Source organism: Akebia trifoliata, chromosome 5 (assembly GCF_017979445.1).
Source record: "Akebia trifoliata isolate Shusen 1 chromosome 5, ASM1797944v1, whole genome shotgun sequence".
Classification (NCBI taxonomy): Eukaryota; Viridiplantae; Streptophyta; class Magnoliopsida; order Ranunculales; family Lardizabalaceae; genus Akebia; species Akebia trifoliata.
Genome location: NC_141379.1, coordinates 8,340,700 through 8,360,398, shown reverse-complemented (window position 1 = coordinate 8,360,398; position 19,699 = coordinate 8,340,700). Strand labels below are relative to the sequence as shown.

The 19,699-nt window shown below is 35.0% G+C and overlaps 1 protein-coding gene across 2 annotated transcripts in view; it reads left to right on the top strand.

Moving 5' to 3' along the window:
* The window catches only part of LOC147401385 (agamous-like MADS-box protein MADS2), an 80,796-nt gene extending 61,620 nt beyond the window's left edge, over window positions 1-19,176 (top strand). For both annotated transcript variants that reach the window (XM_086442678.1, XM_086442679.1), the window contains exons 5-8: window positions 15,196-15,237; window positions 15,312-15,353; window positions 18,559-18,695; window positions 18,793-19,176. In XM_086442678.1, the coding sequence (XP_086298804.1) occupies window positions 15,196-15,237; window positions 15,312-15,353; window positions 18,559-18,695; window positions 18,793-18,877 (306 nt within the window). In that variant the 3' untranslated portion in view covers window positions 18,878-19,176. The remainder of the gene's footprint in view (window positions 1-15,195; window positions 15,238-15,311; window positions 15,354-18,558; window positions 18,696-18,792) is intronic.
* Window positions 19,177-19,699: the final 523 nt, after the last annotated feature.

The window sequence follows — 19,699 nt, the reverse complement described above, 5'->3', positions numbered from 1 at the left end:
AGATGAAGGAGATCAAAAGAGAACCAAGAGAAGAATTCTAATGGCTCTGATACCAAGAAGAATTGTAGAATTGTTAAGTCTCTAATTAAGAGCTTGGCAAATATATATAATAATAAAAAAAGTGAATGGAAAAAAATACCCTTACATAGGTGAATGGACATAAATGTCCTTACACAGAAAAAAAAAACATAGAAATAACAAAATTAGACTATTATTTTTATGAGTAATGATAATACCTATAAAATAGAAGGGATAGGTAAAATCTGTTTGAAGTTGAAAGATGGGTCAATAAGAGTGGTTACAGATATTCGGTAGGTATAGGATTTAAAGAAAAACCTCATCTCGGTGGGTACTTTTGAATCAAAGGGCTACCAGATCACCATAGAAGGAAGAGTTTTGAAAGTTGTTCAAGGTGCACTTGTGGTAATGAAAGGTACTTGGAACAAAAATTTGTGCTTCGTACAGGGAATAACAATAATAGGAGAAACAACAATAGTTTATGATAGCTCAGTGAAGACTTCAGACACTACCAGATTGTGACACATACATTTAAGGCATGCTGATGAGAAAGCTTTACATGGATTGGTGCAATAGGGTTTACTGATAATTGCAAAGACCTGTAAGTTGGGATCTTGTGAACATTATGTTCTAGAAAAGTAGACTAAAGTAAATTTTAGGACTACAATTTATCGCATTTGAAGTACTCTGGCTTATGGTCACACAGAGATGTGGGAACCTATCAAAATTGCATCTTTGGGAGGTATGCATTATTTTTTTACTTTTGTGGATGACTTCTCCAAGAGATTATGGGTGTACACTTTGAAGCATAATGATGAAGTCTTTGATGTGTTTCTGAAGTGGAAGAAGATGATTGAGACTCAAACAAGTAGAAAAATTAAAAGACTCAAATCAGATAATGAGTGAGTATAAATCTGATTTGTTCCTACAAGTTTGTCAAGATGAGGGCATTGTGAGATACTTTACAGCTAGGAAGACACCGCAACAGAATGGGTTGGTAGAGTGCATAAATCGTACTTTACTAAAAAAAAGTATTGTGTTTGCCATCTTATCAACAAGTTGCCTGCTCTTGCGAAGTTGGGCAAAACACCCATTGCGGTATGGTTTGGGAAACCTGCTAAAGATTATGAATTTTTGCATATATTTGGTTATCTTGCTTATTTTCATGTTAAAGAAAGTAAGATTCGATGGCCAAGAAAACAATATTCTTGGGATTTAGTTATGGTGTGATAGGATACCGACTATGGTGTCTAGATTTGAAGAAAATAATCTTAAGTAGGGATGTTAGTTTTGATGAGGTTGCTATGCTTAAAGGGAACAAACAAAAGGGCTCTTAAGTGGAAAGCAGGATGAGGAACATTTTACAACAGGTAGAGTTTGAGGTTCTTGTGTTTTCAGTTTAAGAAACCAATGGTCCTAAAATTGATTTAGATAATAAAGACGTAGATATGGACGAGGATGAGGTTCCATAGCAACAAGAATCTAGTGCAGCAAGTAAACCAAGAAGAGAGATTCAAAAACCTGCAAGGTTTATTGATATGGTAGCTATGCACTACCAATTTTTGAAGAAGATTTTCATTTTACCTATAAAGAAGTAATGAGAAATTTTGAAAATATAACGTAGAAGAGAGCAATGGGTGAGGAGATGCATTTTCTTTACAAGAATGAGATTTGAGAGCTGGTTCGATTACCATAAGGGAAGAAAGCAATTGGGTGCAAATGGGTCTATACTAAAAAGAAAGGATCTCCTGGACAAAACAATGTAAGTTCAAAGCTAGATTAGTAGCTAAAGGCTATACACAAAAGGAAAGCATTGACTACAATGGGGTATTTTCTCCAATTGTGAAGCATTCCTTTATTCATATTTTATTAGCTTTGGTTGCATAGTTTAACCTTAAGTTGGCCCAACACAATGTCAAAACTATTTTTTTGCACGGTGATTTGGAAGGATAGATATATATGTCTTAACTAGATAGGTTTAAGGTTGTTGGAAAGGAGAACTTGGTTTGTAAAATGAGAAGTCACTTTATGGTTTGAAACAGTCTCCAAAACAATGGTACAAGGGATTTGATTGGTTTAAGCTAGGTCAATGGTACACTAAGAGTCATTATGACCATTGTGTTTATTTTCTTAAATTGCAAGATGGAACTTTTATTTATTTACTCTTATATGTAGATGATATGTTAATTGCATCTAAGAGTAAGGTGGATATTGCTAGATTGAAGACTTAATTGAGTAATGAGTTTAAAATGAACGAGCTTGGGAAAGTTAAAAAAAAATACTTGGTATGGAAATTAAGAGACATGTTGAAAAGCAACATTACTTTGTCTCAAAAATAGTATTTGAAGAAAGTACTAAAACGTTTTGGTATGGATGAAAAATCAAAACCTATGAGTACACCTTTAGCCCCTCACTTTAAGCTTAGAGTTTCTATGTCTCCAAGTACAAATGAAGAGTGTAGGTACATGACCTAAGTTCCACATGCTAATGTTGATGGTATGTACTAGGCCTAATATTGCTCAGGCATTTAGTATGGTGAGCAGGTAATGCATAATCCTGGAAAGGGTCATTGGCAAGCAGTGAAATGGATTTGACAATACATTTTGGGTACTGTGGATTATGGTTTAGTGTTTCAACAGGATGATAGTATCGGTCAGCATGTGGTTGGATATGTGGATTTTGATTACGCCGGTGATTTGGATAAGCGCCAGTCTATTACACGATAAGTATTTACATTTGTTAGGGAACTTGTAACTTGGAGGTCAACATTATAATCCACAGTTACTTTGTCAACTACTGAGGCAGAGTACATGGCAATAATAGAGGCAATGAAGGAGGCCATTTGGGCTTCAAGGGTGGTTTCTTGATGACTTGGGGATTGTCTAAGAGCACGTGAATGTCTATTGTGATAATCAAAGTGCAATTTACTTGGCAAAGCATCAGGTTCATCATGCACATACGAAACACATCGACGTGCTTTTTCACTTTGTGCGGGTGATTGTTGATGAAGGAAATATACGTCTCCAAAAGATTGGGATTATTGATAATCCTACAGATATGTTGACCAAGGTGGTGGCGGGGGTCAAGTTCAATCATTGCTTGGACTTCATCAATGTATAGTGATTTTGAGGACCTTCAGGTGTGTGGTGCCCACTGGCAGAGGTATTTTGTTCGAATGGTGTGATTTTCCATGCCTATGTGGAAATATCAGAGATTTTTTAAAGCATATATTTGGGAGTGCAAATGTGTATGTCGAAGCATGTGAATTGCTCGCCAAGGTGGAGATTTGTTAATTTCTACTAATAGAGTTTATCTAGGAAATTTGTTTGGGTTTTCCATTTTTGCTCAAAACTTTGTTTCAATTGAAATTCTTAATTTTTGGAGACTTTCTAATTTGGTGGAGTAAGAATCTAGGATTCTGGAAAAAGAGTATATATTGTATTGGGAAACATTGGTCGATAGATTGAGAACTCCAAAATATCTGTAATCTTTATTTTGAAATAGTAAACTTTGAATCTTTGTTGCCCGGGACGTAAGCTAAGGCCGAAGCATGTAAATTCTGTCTTCTTGGATGTTTGCTATTTTTCTGTTTTATTGTTTTTATCAAATCTATTATCAATCGCATGTGTGTATGAAGGCTTTCATGTGACTTTCGCATAACATAAAAAATGTCAATCTTATTTCCACCACATGTGGGTGTTTTCATTAGGAACCCCATTTGGTTGTGGTCGTTGGGACATGATATTATTGCAGATCAAATTAAAGATTCGCAATCTAAAATATGAATTAATATTTAACGAGCACATGACTAGTCTAATGAATCAATTGTAAATTCTATATATGGATAGATGGACAAATCGAAGGCCTCCATTCTATTCCATTCCCATGTCCATTGGATCTTCATTCGTGGGGTTTGGATCCAATGATCGGCCAGGCAGAGCAGCCGAAAGGAAATAGATTCCATTACTTCTTTCCAAAGGCGAGTAAACCACCCGGTATGATATAGATAGGGCAAGCAGTAAAAGAAATATACCTTATAATAGGGCATGATATGCAACTTCAGCACTTGAGAAAGCCTCAACATTTTGCTTCTTACTATGGCAAGTAACAACATTTCCACCATCAAATGTGTAATAACTAGAGGTAGATCGACGATTAGAATGACTCCCGATTAATCAACATAAAAAAATCCCGAAATAGTCAAGGAAGATGAAGGACGGTACATGAGAATGTTTCTAGGAACACCCTTCAAATAACAAAGAATACGGTAGATAGCTTCCAAATGAGGTTGTCGATGGATATGCAAAAACTAGTTGACCACTCTCTCAGGATATACAATGTCAGGACGACTAATTGTGAGATATATGAACATGCCAACCAACCGACTATACTTTCCAGTGTCCTAAAAAGTTTTTCCCTATTCAGCATCAAGCTTAGCAGAAGGATCCATGGGAGTATCAACTGGATGAGATCTCAAAGTGCTAGTCTCAGATCATAAGTCCAACACATACTTGGGTTGGCACACAATGAGTCCATCCTTGGAACATTTTTTTTTGCTAAGCATCTATCCTTGGAACATGCAACCTTGATCCTAGGGAAATAATGAAGAATACCCAAGTCTTTTGTATGGAACTGAGTACCGAAACCTTCAATTGGGCAATACCAATAGAGTCACTACCAGTGACAATAATGTCATCTATATACACAATAAGAAAAATAGTACATGAGGTGAAATGCCGAGTAAATACAGAATGATCAGAGGTGGAAAGTTGAAGCCCATACCGAAGCACCATAGAGCTAAATTTGTCAAACCAAGCACATGAAGACTATTTCAGTCCATACAATGCCTTCTTCAGTCTACACATAAGATGTTATTTTCCTACAACTACATAATCTTGGAGCTTATTCATACACACTTCTTGAAAATCTCCATGAAGAAATGCATTTTTGATGTTTAGTTGGTAAAGTAGCCAATTAGAACTTACTACAACAAATAAAAGAATTCTAATATAGTTGAGACAAGCAACAAGTGAAAAGTTTTCACAATAATCCACACCATAAGTTTGAGTATACCCTTTAAGGAGACTACTATAATATCGATGCCCTACAGGATCATAATAATGATAACCTTTTTGAGTCCTAGAGTAACCCAAGAAGACACTAAACAGAACGAGGAGACAAATTATCATGGCCAGTCCCAAGAATGTAGATGAATGACACACACCCAAAGATACGTAAAAATTTAGGAAAGGGCTTGACCTTAGGATATAACAAAAAAAAGGATGTCTGGCTACCCAAAACAAGCGTAGAAATTTGATTGATGAGGTAAAAAGCATTAAGAACCCCATCAACCCAATAATTTTAGGAACAAACATGTTAAACAATAAAGTGCGACTCATATCCAAAAGATAACGAAACTTGTGTTCAGCGATGCCATTCATTGAGAGATTTGTGGATATGTAGTCTGATGTAAAATATCATGGTCTCTACAGTAATCGAGCATACAGTTTTGGGTATATTCAAATGCATTGTCAGAATGAAAAATTTTAAACAGCGTTCAAACTAAACAAATATCTAATTATAAAAAATTAAGAAAGTTTAGATAATTCAGAAAGGTCTTTCATTAAAAAAAACCAAATCATTCTAGACTAATCATCCACAAAAATAATAAAATAAGAAAAGTCAAAAGTATTTTTTATTCTTGCAAGACCTCAAATGTCCAAATGGACTACATTAAAAGGACTCAATTGACAACTCTCTAGACTAAGATGAAAACTATTATGGTGATGCTTGCCTAATTGACAAGCCATACATTCTAACATTAAAATAGGACTCAATATGAAAATAGCTTGATGCAACTTCTACAATGACAAGTGACCCAAGTGATAATGCCACTGTAGAGGAAAGGCAACAACACTCAAAGTGGAAATCGACTCATTATAGTCCAGAAAGTATAGCCCATTTCGTTCATGCCCAAAACCAATCACTTTCTTCGTCTTGATGTCCTAAAAAACACAATACATAGGAGAAAAGGTTACAGACTAGTTTAGTAATTTTTTAGTTGATTATAGATAAAAGATTAAAAAGAAATTCAAGAACAAATAAGCTAGAAGTAAGTGTCATGAAATTGGTAGGGTAAAGATCATTAGTGATATGGATAGGATGAGAAGAACCATAAGCTAAAATAATATGAGATTTAGATGAATGAAAATTAGGAAAGATAGGGGAGTTACCAGACATATGAGCACTGGCACCATAGTCAATAACCAAGGAAAATGAAAGGGATCGAGGAACTACACAAGTAGAATTGCCTGTAGTGGTTGGGGAGTAGATAAAGGTGAGGGTAGACCTGAGAACTTCTAAAGGATCTAACTAAGTTAAGCAATAAAATTGTCTTGAGACACAAAATCAATAATCGTGGATTTGGAAACAGAAGGTTGAGTGACAAATGCGGAGGATGTATTAGTAAATACACTGTGGGCATAGTCAGGACATCCCCATTTATCCCAACAATAATCCTCGGTATGCCCTATCTTATTACAATAGTTGCATTTCCAATTTGACCTCTATCAGTATCATGGCCAAAGTCCATACTACCATTGTGACCCCCACAAGTTCCACCACGATTAATACTACGACCTCCATGGTGAGTATTGTCGCTTCCACTACAAGGAATACCATCACTAGTGATTAAGACAGATGACTTCTTAAGAGAAGGAGTTGAGTACATAAGGGAAAATATGCATTCGTTACAGTAAAAAGTCGTTCACTAGCCAAAATCTAATCTTGAAGATATTGTACTCTGAGTTAAGACTAGACAACAACAAGGCAACTTGAAACTCTTTCCATTGGTATCACTAAACTTTCAAATCAATGCTCAGAGGTTGATAAAGCAATAATTCTTCCCATATATTTTTCAAATTGTTGTAATGGTCATTCAGGGTTTTATTGTCCTGTTTGGTAGTGAACATCCGCTTAAACAACTCAAACACCCTAGTCACATTAGTCTCTTGAGAGTACATCTATGCAAGAGAGCTCCAGATCTTCTTTGCAGTATGTAGGAGTTAGATATTGGAAGCCACAAATGATTCCACGCTTAACCAAAGCCAAGTCATAACTAATGAATTCTCATTTCACCAATTTTCATAGTTCTTTGAATCCTCGAAAGGAGGGTCTTCAACAAGGTACTTCGCTTTTTCTTGGCTCATAGAAACACCTTTATAACATGGGACAAAGAATGGTAGTTATTCCATTCAATCTTATCGAAGTAATTTTCTTGGTTGAATCATCACTTGAAGAGCTATGTTCATCCATTAGAACAACCACATAGAGGAGCAAATACACAACGAGATGCAACAATTGGTGTAAAAGCACCTAAGAGAGAAGTGTAAGGATAGGATGCACAAGAAACTCCATCAATAAGATAAATCAAAAGTCCAATTTCAACCACAAATAAAAAGACCTAGACACCACCCACCATGATTAAACCTTCTAAAACGTCTAAAAAATAATACCACGCAGCCCCAAAACTCAATCACAACTAACCACAAGCTAACTATGCCCTAGATACACATCTAGGATTTATCTTGCAATGCCACGATGAACCGAAGTACTTTTCACCACAAATTTGAAAAAATAAAAGTTCAACTGCAGAAATAAGGGCTTAAAACCAAAAAAAAAAAAAAAAAAAAAAAAAAAAACTTAGCTCTGATACCACGTGAGAAACCAAAATACCTAGAGCAAGTAGTAAGAGGATGAGAAAGAAAAGACTAGAGAGAGAGCCAAACATAGCAGCTATAGTAGTGTACGACCTCTCTTCTCTATATATTAAAATTAACTAATAAAGTATGTGGGGACCCACATACATAACATAAGGTGGGCTCCATTACATAAAAGCCTTACAGGTTGTCACACCACACAACCATAATAGTCCTAGGGTTGTTCTGTACGAACATAATTCTAACGTACCACAGATACATTCTTATTAAAACCTAAGTTGCTTTCTTTGATGAGATACACACGGTTTGAAATTTGTAGGAAAAACATTTGGCTTTATAATGACAATCATATAAATGTGATTTCATGTCTATAGCAAAACTACCCCTGATGAGAGATATAATGAAGTTGTTTTTAATAAGACACACATGAAGTAATATTTAATGAGAGACATGCATGAAGTCTTTTGTTTATGGAAAAACCTCATTTTTTTTCCCATTTCATACATAGCATTCAACCATAATTAAATATTACTAATAAATTAAACAACTTAATTTATTTCTTTTCTTTTCTTTTCTTTTTTTGAAAACTCGCATGCGTGCTGATTCTATGGTGGAATTTACCAAGGTTGAGAATATGTGCTTATATTTGCAACATCTTACTCCACCCAGTAACTGTTAACAATTATGAGAAAAATAAATCAACTCACTCATGATCACATCATGATCCTTCCACAAGTGTCAAATTAAATCTTAGATTTTTAGGTTGTTTTGATAATCAAGAGATTTTTCACCATTTAATCTATAATGGATGACACGAAAAAATATTTGAAACTTTTTTCAAAATATAATATATATTTGATTAAACGACTATCTGATTAGTGTCTCCCGAAGGGTGGGGATGACTATGTTATTAGTCTCACCCTAAGGGTGAGAATACGTGCATAACTAATAAAAATAAAAAATGTTTGATAAAATAACTATTTGATGAAAAACTTTTGTTCGTCCAAATGTTAAAATGATTCTAGATGTGGAAATACTTAGTGATGGCAATCATAGGGAATCGCATACATATTGACATAATTATTACACTCTCATGAGTTTAACTAGCTCCTTAAAATACTAGTATCTATGTTAATTAAAATTTCAAGCTTTGGAAGAATCAATAGATCCTAATTATATCTAATAGAATTTCATATGATTCTCAAGTCCATGGATTAGTGTAAATGCATACAAAAAGATCATCATAAACCTCATTCGATTAGGTTAAAATAAGATGTGACCAATCAACATGATTCCAATATGTATCAATGTGTTTTCCCGTACTAATGGGGCCATCTTGTTCTCCATATTAAAACTCGAATCCATGAAAAGGGATGTGTATGTGAGGGCCTTGAAAAAATGAGTTGAACCAAGCTTACTTCTTATAGTTCTGCTCAAAATTTTAGGTTTACTAGGATTTGATGCATGTGTTTCCTTCATGGACCAACAATGGTCCATAATCACTTATAATGTAGCCTCAAGAATAAAACAACCATAACTCATGAGTTCCAAAATTAATTTCCTGTAATATAGAATTACCACACCACATATTATTTTTCTACTATAACTTTTTAGCTACAACTTGGAAAGGTTGCCTATGTATTCAAATAGGGGTCAAGCCTTGTTTAGTTTATGGATCCTAAAAGTCTCAAAATAATAATTGACTTGCACGTGCACATTAAGGCTAAAAGGAAAGTGTGGAGATCATTTTTGTGCCCACTTGAGATTGAGACACGTGTCCCAACAATTAGGTACTCCCTAGGAAGAATATCGATCCCAGTCTGTATGAGCTCTATGAGATCAGTATGAACGATGACAAATTCTTGACAATACCGACCTTAGAAGTAGGAAAAGGCAGCCAACCCTACCTCTAGCAATGCTAAAGTTCCTAGTCAAGAAAAATCAACCTAACTTGTACGGTGCAAATCATTCACTCAACAAGCACAATCATCATCACAAAAGTGCCAAACCAATTTTTCAAAAAAACTTGGTTTTAATTGCAGTCAATGTACTCAGAATGAGGGTTAATCTAGTAGCACGTCGGAGTTTGATAAAAGCTCAATTTGAGGCTCCATAGTACAATAAGACAAAGAATGAAAAAAGATTGAGCTTTCCCACAAGGAGAATCAAGGCATTAAATGTGATATCTAAAAGTACTTATCAGGAATAGGGGAAGACGACATTTTCTAACTTACTTACCCTCAAATAGTGAAATCATACCAGCTTAGCATTTATTACACTAAGACACTAGTAATTCAACTCAAGTATTAATATTAATGAGGCATGGGCACAGTCTCCAAGAGAAGAGTTAGAAACCCATCATATTCAACAACCGGCTGGTAGTACAACTAGATCAGTAGTGTGGCGATACTTGTCCCTGGCATTGGGCAATAAAACCCCCTCTCAAGGATTGAGAGAGGGTTCAAAATCTGAACTATTTCATGTATTCATCCCATTTCATATCTCTCTCTAAAACTTACTATTCGTCATTTTGCAGTCACCACATGGGGGGCTCATCCTTCTTGCCTTCAACTGTCAAATAAGCGACAACTGATTAGTAAATTCAGCCATTCTAAGAGTTAAGGATCATTAGATTAAGATCAAGTCATATAACTGAATGTCGAGGGGTGGAAGCCCGAAAAAGATTGCATAGAAAATATGTGGATACCTTGCCTTCCTCCATTTCAACCACCAACTTAAATTTAATGACACATTCAAACACATTAACTTATGATGTAATGGAAGAAGGTGCTAGCTTACTAAGTTTGTTAAAGTCTATGAGTGTTGATACCACAACTTGTACTCAAAACGTACTTTCACTAACTAATTACTAAGCACTAATCTTGTTTACATAGCAAAAAAAATGTAATTGAAAAAGGCCATGAATAGTGAGAAAAATCATTGATAAAAATGATAGAGTACCAACTACCACTGACAAGATGGAATAAGAGGACACCCATCAATCAAAATGAATTATTTAAAGTGGAAAAGATGAAATACTTGAGGGTACAACAAAGGATAGGGGTTTGCCTTTCTGTAAATATTTCGATGGAAATCACTATCATTTCGCAAAAAAATTTATGAATTGTAAACTTCTATCAAAATATGCTATACACAGACACACACACACACACTTGTTCATATTCTAATTAGTTGGATGCATTAGTAACTTATCCATTCTTAAAAATTATGTATGATTATGTGAGAATATAGTGCCAAATAATTTGGTCATTCAAGAAAATGATTTACTCATTAAAGTATTTGTGATTAATGTGACATGATTATTCTCATTTCCATGAAGCATATAATTTTTTGGTCTCAGACTCGTTGATACTTATGTCAACTTGTAGTGAAATGCTATTGATCATCTTTTTCACAATTCATGTGTTTGCTTGTAGTTTGATAGCTTTTGAATGCATTTTCATGTCTATTTGATTGTTTCTTACACTATCAGTGAAAATTTCCTCAAAATTTTAATTATTTCTTTGAGAATTGTTTGTTTTCTATATTATGCTACATGCAAGCTGACACACGTTCCTTGAGAATGGCCATGAGATGACTTGATTTATTGAAAGATGAGCTGAAAATGGGTAGGATAAAGATCATTTTCACTCCGGCCTTGTAAAAGCTTTCTTCCCGTGGTATTGTCCTTCACAATGAAATGAGATGGGTGAATATAAAATGACAATTCTTATCAATAAAATTTATCAACAAAAAGTAAATTGGCAAGAACAATAGGGCACTAAAGAATGTTATGAAGTTTGAGAAGAGATAAGGGAGTACTAAGAGAATCAATATGAGCTATTGACAAACTTGTACCATTACCATGATACTTCATCTAAAGAGAGATTCCCAATATCATCAATATAGAGATTTGTGGCTCCACTATTAATATAACACAATTGATTAGGAGTTGATCAGTTTGAATGCAAGTTGCTGAGGCCAGTGATATCCCTTATAATTCAACCCATGGCACTAGTCAAGGGCATTATGACTTGATTTACCACAAATTTGACATGTTGGTCGGCACTTAGAAGGTTGAGAGGAGCATTAATGGAAAGAACCATCAATTGTTTCTACTGCTTGAAATTCTCGTTGATGAGGAAACACTAAACATGACTTGGGTTTCGTAGGATAAAATGAAGTTTTAGGATTTCTTTTGTTGGACATTGATTTGGATTGTATATAAAATTACACTTCCTGTTGCAGAGGAAATGGTAAAGTTTGGATTTTTGAGTAATAATTAATAACTAAATAATTCTACTTGAAAGTCATAAGAAGGGAGGATTATCATGAGAAGCTATTGAAATTTAAGTATTGGATGAGTTGAACACCGAATTCAAACCACTCATGACACATGAAATCAGATCATCATCATTAGGTTTCTTGGTAATAGCTACAAGAATATTTGCTAGTGGTTTGGCCTAGTAATTAAAGTACTCCGAACAGGTAAGATAGCTTTTTTTAAGTGCAATTGACATTTTACTTGCTTGATTAGTGAACAAGATATAGAAACAAATCGTTTTCTAGAGAAGTTCATACCCTATTGAGCAATATTCATATTGTACATTGTTGAAAGATTACTTTCAAATAGTGTTGCATTTGGTATAATAAATGATGCAACCATAATGTAAAGAAGAAAAATGCAAAAAAGCATTAGATCAAAAACAATGGTGTGAATTAAATTTTTGCTCTCATACCATGAAAGAACTATAAAAATGAACAGTGACAAAGAATTTCCATGTGCGTATGCATTGTTGTGTTTTTCATTCCAAATTAATAAAGAAAACATGTACAAAATATTTAGTTACAAGGTATAATAAAGGAGAGATTTGTTATGTATATGTACAACAATTAGATACACAACTAGAGAATAGGGATGATCTTCGTCTCGAACTTTTGCTGCTTGGGATGAGATTTAGTCAAATCTCTAGATACACATTTAAAGAAAATCCTCTTTTGTGGCTGATGCTGATCTGGTCGAGATATATTTAGATTTATAGATGGCCTTATATCATTTTTTTGTTGGGCAAGTCGAGGGTTAGTAGTACGTGAACAATAGATTTTGAACCTAGGTCTTGGGATCAACATTCCATGTGCCTTGTTAACTTATCTAAGCTGGCACCTTTAGATGGCTTTATATCATGTGATGGAGATTTACAATCATAAGTTAGAGGGAACAAATGAGTGAATATTTAGTAAATAAGACCGAATAGTTGCACATCACCTACAACCAATGGCATCTGACTTAAAAAATCCCTCATCGTCTTCTTACCTTTCTTAATTGACCGAAGCATTGCTTTGTTGCCACATCACCCTTGACCTTCATCATCACTCCAAAAAAAGGAGAAGATTGTACTTATAGTCTTTTTCTACCAATTTCACTTCATATGTATGGTTTACAATGCTAAGAGGATGGTGCAACATTGATTAGCAGCAATATCAAGAAAATAGGAGTAAAAAATGATGTATTGGATTAAAGAAGTTCATAAAGACTAGTGCATAATACAACTACTAGGGTTACGATATAAATGTAAGACGAAAAAAGAATGATTTTCTTTTGTTGGGGAGTAATCGACAACCTATGATTTGCAAGTAGTCACTTCCTTAGTTAATATGCTTGGATTAATCATTGGCTTTAGATGATATGTCATTATAGTTAGTTTTTTTGTTTTTTCCTTGCATGGCTTAGAGATTATGCTTTTGATGTGTTATCTATTATTTGTTTATAGGTCTTGTTAACGTTTGACCTAAAGACACATGTTAAAGTGCAATAAAAACACCTTGGGAGCAAGCCATCGAAAATGCCCTTAAATTTTTTTATACTAAAATACCCTCAGATGCTTGTTCCCAAGGTGTATTTAATGCATTTTAACGTGTTCTGTTAGAATACACGGTAACAAAACCAATTTTTTATGAGAGTTATTATCGCCACACCAATTTTTACTAGCACCACACCAATGATGTACGATTCTTTAGTGATTCAAATAGGAATTGGTGACATTAGTATAGTTGGTATGGCAATAGCAGCTCTCTTGTTTATTCCTGAGGTCACGTCAGCCTTATTCTTTGCAAAAACCTTGCAATTAAATTGGTGGGACACAAGGAATATGTAGCCCCAGGTCTATTCTGTTAGACTGCTTAAGCCATCTTTGGACTCCAGCTAGTTAAGGAATGAAGTCAGGTGTCAGATCACGTTTCCTGCGTCTTTTGCAAGCTCAACACAACTGTGTGTACCTTCACTGAGTAAATTACAAAAACGTGTGTTCTTTTGTCAAAATTACTTAATCAGGCAAATTTATTAATATTTATAAAAACTGTTACATAGCCGATATGGTAAATATTTTTATAAGAACTGTAAAGGTGAATTTTGTGATCAACTCGAAATTCTTGACCTCTCAATTGGACGATCTGTAATTCCTCGAGATCTTTCCGATTTCTTATTCCACAAAGTCTCCAATGTCTAAGTTAATTCCGGAGAAAATTTAGCCTAATTTTTGTATAGAAAAATTGCATACCTTTAGTGTGGGGATCCTCCTCTATTTACAGTGGGGGAGTTCCTAATTTGCACATTTTTCCTTCTTATTTCCTATTTTGAAATAAGAATAGAGAGACAATCCCAAACTAGAGTCCTTCCTGAATTGTGGCGTCTAAATACCAAGAATTAAGGGATTAGAACTCCTTTTGTTCGCGAAATTCTTCTTTCCCTACCTCCATCCAAGCTTCTTCCCTCAGTGAATCACCCAAGCGATGTCAATATATAGGTCAGAATCTAGTCCCTTGTGTAATCTCTCGTCTTCTCCTGACACATGTCATTATCCTGGAGGTTAGAGATTTTATCCCTCCACAAGAACGGTTATCCGATTTATGTTTGCTATGGACAAGCTGATGAATTTACTTTAATGCTCTATTTAAGTTCATAGGAAAGGTAATTAAGAAAATAGTAAAGGTGCGCATTCAATATATAACTGTTTTGGTAAAGAAAAAAGCTTACAAAATTATTTAAATGACCATTTTCGTAAATAGTGAATAAAATGACTGATTCAGTAATTTTGCCAAACAACACAACCATTTTCATAAAATACCCTTAGATTTTTGTAGGGATAGTACTAGTTGTTTGTCCTTTTAATTTCAGTACTGTAGGTTTATTTCCTTTGAGATCATTGCTGTAAATCTCTACAACTGGAAAATAGATTTGAAATATCAAAATAATCACTCTTCTTCTTTTTTCCCCTCAATCTTTTCTTCTACTGATTGTTATTTTTCCCTAAACTTAAACCATTAGATACTAAAATGGTTCAAATTAGAAGCTTCTTTTATAATTTTTACAGAATATTTTACAATCATTGTATGTTAATTTTTTTTTAAATGTATCCTAGAGTTATTGTTTCTAACTTTGCTATTTTAATATGTTTTGCAGACTCAGTTTATGCTTGATCAACTTACTGATCTTCAAAGGAAGGTAATCCAATGTGAAGAATTTTATACTTCCATTGCATATTCTTTTGATATCAACTAGGTGTACTGTTAATGCAGGAACAAATGCTACAAGAAGCCAACAGAACCTTAAGAAGAAAGGTACCAACACTAATACTGACCCCAAATTCCTTTCGATATTGGATTTCTTTCAACCCCTCAAGTAACCCACTGGTGTAACATTAGTGTTGATTTTGAACATCCATAACCATATACATCAATATTAGAGATAATCGACTATAAGGCAGAATTAATTGATAAAACAATCTATGATTTCTTAAAACATCATTGATCTTTGATCATTGAATGCAATACATCAACTCAAAACTAATTCATCAATGGTGAATGAAATTTAACTGGAGATTAGTGCTTAGCATGAGCCAGACACAGCCGGTATATCAAGTTCCCCGTATTACTAGAGCCACCCTCTTCTCGCTTAATCTTATGGGTTGTCTAGGGTTACTGTCATTGTTGGGATAAAAATCACACACTTTCGGGCAGATGTCCTTTACCTTTTGTTAATCTTATGAGAAGAGGGCCTAGATATTGGCTTAGCTTAATAATAGAAGACAATGTTTATTAAATTAGTCCAAAACATGGAGGCCAATGTGCCACACTAAAAACGAAGGTCTGACAATTAGGGCATGGAAACCATGCATCCACACATCCATATCCTTCTGTGCATAGTCACCAAAGAATAATTCAGAAAAATATCGAACTAGGCCAATGATTATGTAATTGTTCCTAATAAGTTGTATTCATATATTATACTATCAAACACCAAATCCTATATAGATGTCATCCACAAGAGGATCTCTTCTTGGAAGGGGGGATTTCTCTCCTACGCTGGCAGATTAGAGCTTTGTTAAATCGGTGCTTCTGAGTATCAAAGTATACTAGTGCAACTACTTTATCCATCCAACCAAGGCTGTGAAGGAGTTGGAAAGGATATGTGCACGGTTCGTATGGCTTGGTCCTGACAACCAGAAATCCAATAGCACAGTCAGTTGGAAATAGATTTGCAAACCGTAATTTGAGGGTGGGTTAGGCATCGTTACCATCACAGACTAGAACTATGCTACCATCACAAAGTATGCTTGGATGATAGCAGCCAACAAGGACTCCTTATGGCTCAGATGGGTAAGAACTCACCTTCTAAAGGGCAAGAACTTTTGAACTTTAAAAATGCCAAGAGAGGCTTCTTGGAGTTGGAGGAAAATCCTCAAAGCTAAGGAGAAAGCTACTCCTCTAATCTCTCACGTCATAGGCAATGGCCATTCTAGTAAGCTTTGGGAGGACCCTTGGCACCCCTTAAGCATACTAAAACTCCAGTACTTGGTTGATTTTGAAAATGACTCTAGAGTTGGTCCACATGCGAAGGTGTCTACAATCATTAGAGATGGCAATTGGAAAATCTCAGCCGATAGAGAAGCTTCATTCCAAGAGATCTCTCAATATCTCAACAATGTTCCCATCCACCATGGCATAGAAGACATAGTCATTTGGAAAGGAAAGTCCAATGGTACCTACTCGGTTAGTTCAACTATTAAGAACTACATGACTCACTCTAACTCGCCTATCTGGGCTCAGCTTATGTGGATCAAATCTAGAATTCCAAGACACGGCTTCATAGCATGGCTTGCACTCAAAGGTAGGCTAAAAACATTGAGAAAACTTAAAGATTGAGAACTGAGGCTACTTGTAGACTCTGCGGTACCTATGAGGAAGAGACGAACTATTTATTCAATGGTTGTTCCTTTTCTAGGCAACTATGGGCTGAAATCCTTAAGAGATGTATGCACAATAGTACCTCGGGCAATTGAGAAGAAGAGGTGATGTGGACTGCATCTAATTTCAAGGGTGATTCAACCATTCAAGATATCAAAAAAGTTATTTCTACGCCTTCATCTATCACTTGTGAAGAGAGAGTTGCAATAGAATCTTTCAAAACAAATTCACAACCACAACACTATTATCTCTATTATTCAAGAAGAAATTCGTTTAAAGTTTGAAGATTCCTTGAAAGAGATCGAGGATTCTTACTACAATCGGCACTTCCTTTGAGCTTGGGAATTTAATACAATCTTCTCACAACCTAGGAGTTTATTGTTGTTGGCCAAAGCCAGACATTGGCACTCGACACTGATGGGTCATTCCCAAACACTCGATCTGGACTTAGAGTAATCATTCGAGACCATGAAGGAGTGGTGATTGCTGCTATTGCAGGCCATGCGCACCCCATTTCAATCCTTTATCACGAAGCTATCCTTGAAGGGCTCAAGTTGTGTATTGCAAAAGGTTGCCTCAACATTCAGGTTCAGGTAGACTCATTAACGGCTGTCAATATCCTTAACGACCGATGGAGTACTCCATGGAGTGTTATACACTTAGTCATTTCCTTTAGAAGACTCCTTCCTAGTTTCCACAAGTACACCTTCAACCATGTGTTCAGGGAAGCTAACCAAACTACGGATTATCTTGCATCCTCCCAAGACTCCATGGAATGTTCTGAAATAGATAGTGGCGTTCTCCCTTATAACCTCGATTCTATTATTGATCAGGATCGTGGGGGTTTTCCTTTTCTGAGGTTGTAGTTGGTCTGGGTTTGCCTTAACCCTGTTGACCTTTTAAAAAAAAAAGTCATCCACAAATCCAACCAAAAAGTAATTAATCACTAGTTTATAACATAAACAAGGTTTATATTGTACAAACAGAAAAAGTTTACAATCATGAATTCAATAACTAATCAAAATGACCAAATTCAATCTCTTTCATCATTTGCATTCTTGTTATTTGATGCTTCGTCTGTAAAATGTTCACTATACATCATCTTGTCTTACTGGTGTATCATTTGGGACTAGGCATCTCCCTTTTCAATTTTTCCTATTCAATCATGAATTTCATAGAACTCACTACTTATTGTAAATTGATCTCAACCTTTTCAATTAGTCACCGATTTCGGTAATATACTAATGTGTCCTGACAATGGTTAAAACTCAAACTCAGTTAAATGGTTAAAACTCAAACTCAGTTAACTATCACAAAATCTACTCTCCAACATAACTACTTCTTGCAATGAAGGTACAGATTTAGCTAGGTTGGTAACGCATATGGAGTGTTGATCCCACGGTCTAGGTTTAAGACTTGTTAAACCCACCCAACTTCATGCTGACCACTGATTAATCCTTCCTTGCCTTGCCAAAAAAATGTATTCGTCTATTAACTTCTTATAGTAAATAAATTTTATTTTTACCTGGATTTATTCACTCACCTTTAACCTAGACCATAAATTCTCCATTAATGGCAGTTGGATGAAAGAAGTACAGAAAATCCCTATACACTATCATGGGAAGCTGGTGGACAAAGCATTCCTTATAATCATCAACCAGCCCAATCAGAGGGATTCTTCCAGCCTTTACAATGCAATTCAATGTTGCAAATTGGGTAAAAAAAATTGTTTTTTTTTTCTTTTTTCCATCCAAAATTCAGGAATCTCTTTATTTCCATCCTAATTTTCTTTTCTCCCATTGCTTTGTTACAGATACAATACTGGAAGTCCAGATCAGCTAACTATTGCGGCTCCAACCCAAAATATTAATGGCTTCATTCCTGGGTGGATGCTCTGAGTTTTGAAGCCATGAAGTACTTTATATTTGCTCATATAGAATAAACAACCAGGTATATGTTTTTGCCAATAATGATAATGATAATATAGCTTGTGCAACTTGTAATTATCAACAAAAATATATAAAAAACAATAAGTAAATGTTATTGTTAGTATATTACATAATCTTCAATGACAGAAACTACAAGAACTATATATTTTGAAATTTGAAGGATTATGGATTAACTTTGATAGACTGGCTATGCAATAATATATGTAAATGTAATATTTTGGTTATTGGAAGATAGGTACTTCACTCAACACTTGCAAATATAATGTTCTTTTTTATAATTTCAGCCTTTGCCATCTAAAGGATTTCAGCAATAAAATGGGGTATAAATTCCATGCATGTAACACGTACAGAAACCACGCCATGCCCCCCCACACACACACTTACACTCACACAGATGGCTATATATATAAATTTTATGATGGGGGCAACTTTATAATTTAAGCTGGAATAGGATCCTTTACACAACCAATCCAAATTGTATCTCAAAGTGGAGAGAAGCCCCTAAACTTGTGGAGGGAGTGTCAAAAGTTACGTTGGGGGTGTAAATTGAGCAGACTATGATGGAATATGCATTCACCAAAATTGGGTCTTCATCGATGACATGATAATATGTCAACCGTCTTATGATCACGAGTAAAATAGCTTTGGCACACTTAGAATATAATCAATCAAGGCATGAACAAAGTCTGTCTATACATAGAGTTATTATCTCCCATCCTACCTCATCAACTGCATATATGTTTCCATTAAAGGGATTGCATATGAATGAGA